We start from the raw sequence: 5,255 nt of genomic DNA on the forward strand, positions 1-5,255 counted from the left end.
TCTCTCGGCCACTGCTCCTTTGCCTACACCACTTTCCTGCCACCCACTTTCTCAGAAGACACAGGTGGTAACACACAGACCTGCTGCCATCACACCTGGTTACCCCCCCCCCCGAGTGTGTGGGCTTTCAGCTGCACTTCCAGCCACTGGGGCTCAAATCCAGCCAGGGTCACATGGAGAGCAAGGCACACCTTCCCAGGACGGCTTAGAAGGACCTCCTAAACTAAACCATTGCTCACTTCAAGGGAAAAGGAGATGGGTTGCAGTCGCCAGACCGGCAGCATCACTCAGGGTCTACACAGGAACAATATTTAATGAACAATTTGACATTTACATCAGCATTGTGCAGCACAAGATCCTATGCACATTTACTCCTGATGTCAGTCCTGCCAAAGGGACTTACTCTCCGGTAGGTGCATGTAGGGTTGGAGATATTAGACGTGCAAAGCTCTTCACATGCATAATCCTTACAACCACCCGGTCAGGTAGGTCAGTACCTTTATTGCAATATGGGGAGTCAGGGTTGTCTGTGTGTGTGTGAGAGAGAGGCAGACAGAAGTCAGGGGCAAAGAATCTCTGGACCAGGGCCAAAACATGGCCTTCCCAACCTCTCATTCTGACCTTCAGGATTCTCTGCAGGTCAGAACCCCTCTCCCCACCCACTATTGGCCGTCTTTGAGGGTTGTTGCCTGGCTGGAATGTGTCCTTGAACTTGCCTGATATTATTAATAATAATTTATTAAATTTAAATTCTGCCCTTGCTCCCAAAGGAGCCCAGGGCAGCAATGACAATGGATGGACAACAGAGGGGGTTGTATGAGGGTATGTAGAAATTGGGACATTTTGTTGCACTTCTGGCCCCAGACACCAATGGCATGTAGACCCTGGAAAGTTCCCTGGAAGGGAACAAGGCCCTTGTGCAGGAAAAAGCTCCCCCACCCCTGATCTAAGAATGGCCTGCAGGGCGAAGAACCAATATGGCGCTATGACGGTCCTAGGCAGTTTTTCTAATCCATGCTGATGAAACCAGGCAAGCCTCCTCCCAGATCACCGTCCATTTCCCATCTGCAGTGGAATAATTGGGAGAGCCTGCTTTCTCCTTGACCTGCACCTCCGATTTGGCCAGCTTCTGGCCGTCAAAGTCTCTCTGGTGCGGCCAACCCCAATTCTGCCATGAACCTCAAGAGCTTATGGCTTGGTTGCAAATGAAGATCAAATTGCACACTGCCAAAGTATAGACTCGGCATGTGGCATTGGCCACAGAGCAGTCTTTGCAAGAGCCGCCAGGAGAGCAATGGGTCAGAGTCATGATCTGGAGCTCAGCCGAGAGAGCTCAATCCAAAGCATCCCTACCAGTAGGCTTGGTCATCGGAGCGCCTCCAGGTGTGCAAGCGAGAGAGGACCAGAGCGGCAGCACGAGAGGTGCCCAGGGGCTCGCTAGCCGTGAAGGTGCCCTTTGCCAGACGGGAGAGTGCACTGGGAGGGGAAGGACCCATTACGGTGCGGATTCTGTAATTCTTCCCGTGGTTGTTGTCCCAATAGACTTTCTGGCCACAGTGGAAGGAAACACAGAACTCAATATTCCCACAAGGAGCTGGTGCCTTTGGTAGGGCCACCTCAAAGGAGAAGACATCCGTGTCGGTGAGGCCATATGTGTTGGGCATGTACTGGCAACAGACATCGCGGAAGCTCCTCCATGAATCAAAGGTGATGCGGATGTACACTTTCTTCTCAAAGCTGATGTTTCTGACTTTGATGGTCCCTGAAAGGGACTTCTCCTGGATCACACAGTTCTCCAGAGACACACAGCTGCTTTGCAAGCGGTTGCGAAAGGCTAAATAATCAGCAGAAGGTTGGGGAAAATCCAGCATGTATTTTTTCGTCTCAGGACGGGAGCCACGTAGCTTGTTCCGGAAGTTGGTCAGGTGAGACAGAGCTTGGTGCAAATCACACAGGTCCTCCTCAATCTTGGAGAAGATCCGGACAGCCGTGAGTGAAAAGCCCTTCATGTCGGCAAAGACCACCTTCTTCTTTTTCTTGCCACGGCAACCCTTGATGGCGTCTCGCCTCTCGCCTTCCAGGCAGTTGTTCAGGCAAGGGCGCAAAGGCTGGTGCCCAAGACCCTCCCGCAGCTCCTCGTAGGAATCCAGCAGCTTGCGAATGGGAGGGCTGTGGCTCAGGCAAAGCCTCATGGCCCGATCGACGGAGGTGGTTCGGGGCACCATCGCCCGCGTGCTGAACACCTGGAAAAGGCTGGAAGCCGGAGAGGGAGTTAGGGACTCACGTGGAAGCACCTAGCCAGGATCAGAGACAGCACAAGTCTTGGCGTGACTTATTCCCCCTCAACATAGAGATTATTAATCTACATATTCGGGGCGGATAACTCCACACAGATGATGTAGTAGAGAATGTGAGCATCCATTTCACTCCCAATACCTGTGATTGGAGGCTGGTGCATGCACACAAAAGCCTTCAGGCAGATATACAAGTACCAAAATAGCAGAAAGGCAAGTTTGCAACCACTCAGGGCCCCTTCCAGACATTTGTCGTTGTTGATTTGCAGCTTTCTTCTGCAAGATGCCACTGATGCAATAATAGCACATCAATGGTGGATTTATACTGGACTGTCCACACATCATTCAGCTTTATTATCTGTTCTGCAATTCTTCCGCAGTGTTATCACATTCTAGTTGTCTGGAAAGGCACTCTTGTACTACAGCAGAACAAAAGGACAACAAACAACAACAACCCTCTGGATATTTGTGGTATGTATAGTTACAGGTTTTCAGTAGGAAGTTACCCATGTTAGATTTTTTTAGGTGGAGATGTCAAGGATTGAACCTGGAATCTTTGGCATGTCAAGCTGGCACTCAACCACTCAGATCCTTTCCTATTTTGGCTATATCCCTGTGTTTCGTCCCAGAAGATCAGGGCTGCCTCACGCTGTTTTATCTATGTGATAGATGCCAGCCCAAGGCCAAGCAGGGAGCGGGGATTTGAACCTGGGTTTTGCCAGCAGGGATCACACCAAGGCACCAGTGTGACTGCAGGTGATAAAGTTAAGCCTACTTGCACCATGGCTAAAGATCACAACAAAATCAATGGTCAGTCTCTAAGGCTGCACGCACAACACCTGTTTAAAGCACACCCACACCCAAATCCTGATAACTGTAGTTTACCTTCCACAGAGCTATAATTCCCAGCACCCTCAACAAACACAGTTCCCAGGATTGTTTGGGGTAGGTGTGCATGCTTTATGGTGTGCATGTTTGGGGTGGGTGTGCAACTTTATGGTGTGCATGCAGCCAAATAAGGGAAACCCTGTGCTATCTGTCTTCAAAGGGCTACTTCTCTTGTGCCTTTAGCAGATTCTTGATGCCCAGAACTCAGAAGAGGCTCTTTGCAGCACAGAGATAAGCTTGATTCCCTGCTAAAATCTACACTGCAAGTCCCCTTAAAAGACACAGGGTGCAATGTTCCATGGAGAAGTTGGTGACCCCATCACCCATCCTACCACCTCCTCCCCTTATAAGGAGCAAATGCTTTTTTATTGAATTCAGCTCCCGACCTGGATGGTCAGACCGGCAACATTTTCACCTCCGAAAGCAACAGGGCTCTTCCTAAGAGTGGCTTTACCAAGAAAACCTGGAGGGGGGGGGGTCCCTCCAACACGCCTCCAGCATTTGAGCGTTGCCCATTCTCCCCTCTTGCCGGCTCAACCCCCAATTTACACTGAAATGGAAAGACAGTCCCGTGACCCAGAGGAAGCTGCCTTATACTGAGATGATTACTTAATTTATTCTGTTAATTCGATTTATACCACAAAGTGCTATTAATATCAGTGTAGCCAATCAGCCAATCAGCAGCCTCAGTTCCAGCCTTCGCCAACCTGGCCGCCCTCCAGATGTTTCAGACTGTTATTAGGATAGTTAGTAGTACTACATTTATTTATATCCCACCCCCCTGGGTCAGCCCGGAGGCGTCTCCCAGAAAGGCTTCCCTCTCCACTCCAGGGCTCGGTTCCAGACCTAACGGGAGCTGCCAGGATCTGAACCGGAGCCTTTCCGCCGGCTGCCTCGAAGCGCATCCCCCTCGAAGCGCATCCCTGGGGCCGCAGCCTTAGGAAGGGAAAAGTTGCTTCCATGGGAACCCAGTTACGGGCAGAGCTCAAGGGGAGAGGCAGCAGCGCCTGAAAAAGCGGCACGCCCCAGTCTGCTCCCCTTTCCCCCTTCCTTTGCGCGCGTGTCCCCTTCCCACGACACTCACTCTCCGCAGCTCATCGCGCCGCCTACAGCCACGGTCCCGGGTCGTGGGCTCGAGGCGCTCCCGAAAGGAAGGAAGGAAGAAATGAATGAAGACGCTGGAAAGGGAGGAGGAGCCGATGCCTGCGTGACCACGCCCCCACCGCTCTGGCCACGCCCCTCTACCTGACCCAACTCTGCCACGTGCGCCTGGCTGGGCGGGGGGGGGGGGAGGAGCAGCGGAGGCCCCTTGTGAGCATTGCCCAGCGCAACCCCAAGCGGCTTACAACCAACCAGACAGGTAACAGACAACCCACAACGTGGTTTGCATGCAAAAGCAAACCCCAGAGCACGTGCAGAGTGCATTTCCACAAGCAGCGAGGAACTTGCAGCTAAGGCTCCAAATCGTGGGCTGGGGAGGGAGAGGCTCTGCGCCCGAAGGCAACGGTTCTCACTCACCAATACATTTCCAAAGGGGCAGGATGGTTTCGCAGCAAAAAAACAGACGGACAGCTAGCCAAGGAGTAGTGCCACTGACAGTCATCTTTGAGAATTCCTGGAGAACAGGCGAAGTCCCGGCAGACTGGAGGAGGGCAAATGTTGTCCCTATTTTCAAAAAGGGGAAAAGAGAGGACCCAAATAATTACCGCCCAGTCAGTCTGACATCAATAGCAGGGAAGATTCTGGAGCAGATCATTAAGCAAGCAGTCTGTGCGCACCTAGAAAGGAATGCTGTGATCACCAATAGTCAGCATGGATTTCTGAAAAATAAGTCATGTCAGACTAACCTGATCTCATTTTTTGACAGAATTACAAGCCTGGTAGATGAAGGGAACGCAGTGGATGTAGCCTACCTTGATTTCAGCAAGGCATTTGACAAGGTGCCCCATGATATTCTTGTAAAGAAGCTGGTAAAATGCGGTCTTGACTATGCTACCACTCAGTGGATTTGTAACTGGCTGACTGACCGAACCCAAAGGGTGCTCATCAATGGTTCCTCTTCATCCTGGAGAA

The 5,255-nt window shown here is 51.5% G+C and overlaps 1 protein-coding gene across 1 annotated transcript; it reads right to left on the minus strand.

The window, feature by feature from the left end:
* Nucleotides 1-295: 295 nt before the first annotated feature.
* On the minus strand, nt 296-4,769 carry LOC308591758 (protein phosphatase 1 regulatory subunit 3C-B-like). The gene is made up of 2 exons (XM_081202685.1): nt 4,267-4,769; nt 296-2,253 (listed from the first exon to the last, which is right to left on the minus strand). The coding sequence occupies exons 1-2, from the start codon at nt 4,605-4,607 to the stop codon at nt 1,350-1,352; spliced, it is 1,245 nt and encodes a 414-aa protein (XP_081058811.1). The 5' UTR covers nt 4,608-4,769; the 3' UTR covers nt 296-1,349.
* Nucleotides 4,770-5,255: the final 486 nt, after the last annotated feature.

Source organism: Podarcis bocagei (assembly GCF_964188305.1).
Source record: "Podarcis bocagei genome assembly, chromosome: 7".
Lineage (NCBI taxonomy): Eukaryota > Metazoa > Chordata > Lepidosauria > Squamata > Lacertidae > Podarcis > Podarcis bocagei.

Excerpts from the sequence above, each read along its gene's own strand:
- LOC308591758 (XM_081202685.1), bottom strand. The coding sequence starts at position 4,607 with ATGCACTCTGCACGTGCTCTGGGGTTTGCTTTTGCATGCAAACCACGT. Across the intron at positions 2,254-4,266 it reads GGCGCGATGAGCTGCGGAGA|CCTTTTCCAGGTGTTCAGCA; the intron begins GTGAGTGTCGTG and ends TCCGGCTTCCAG.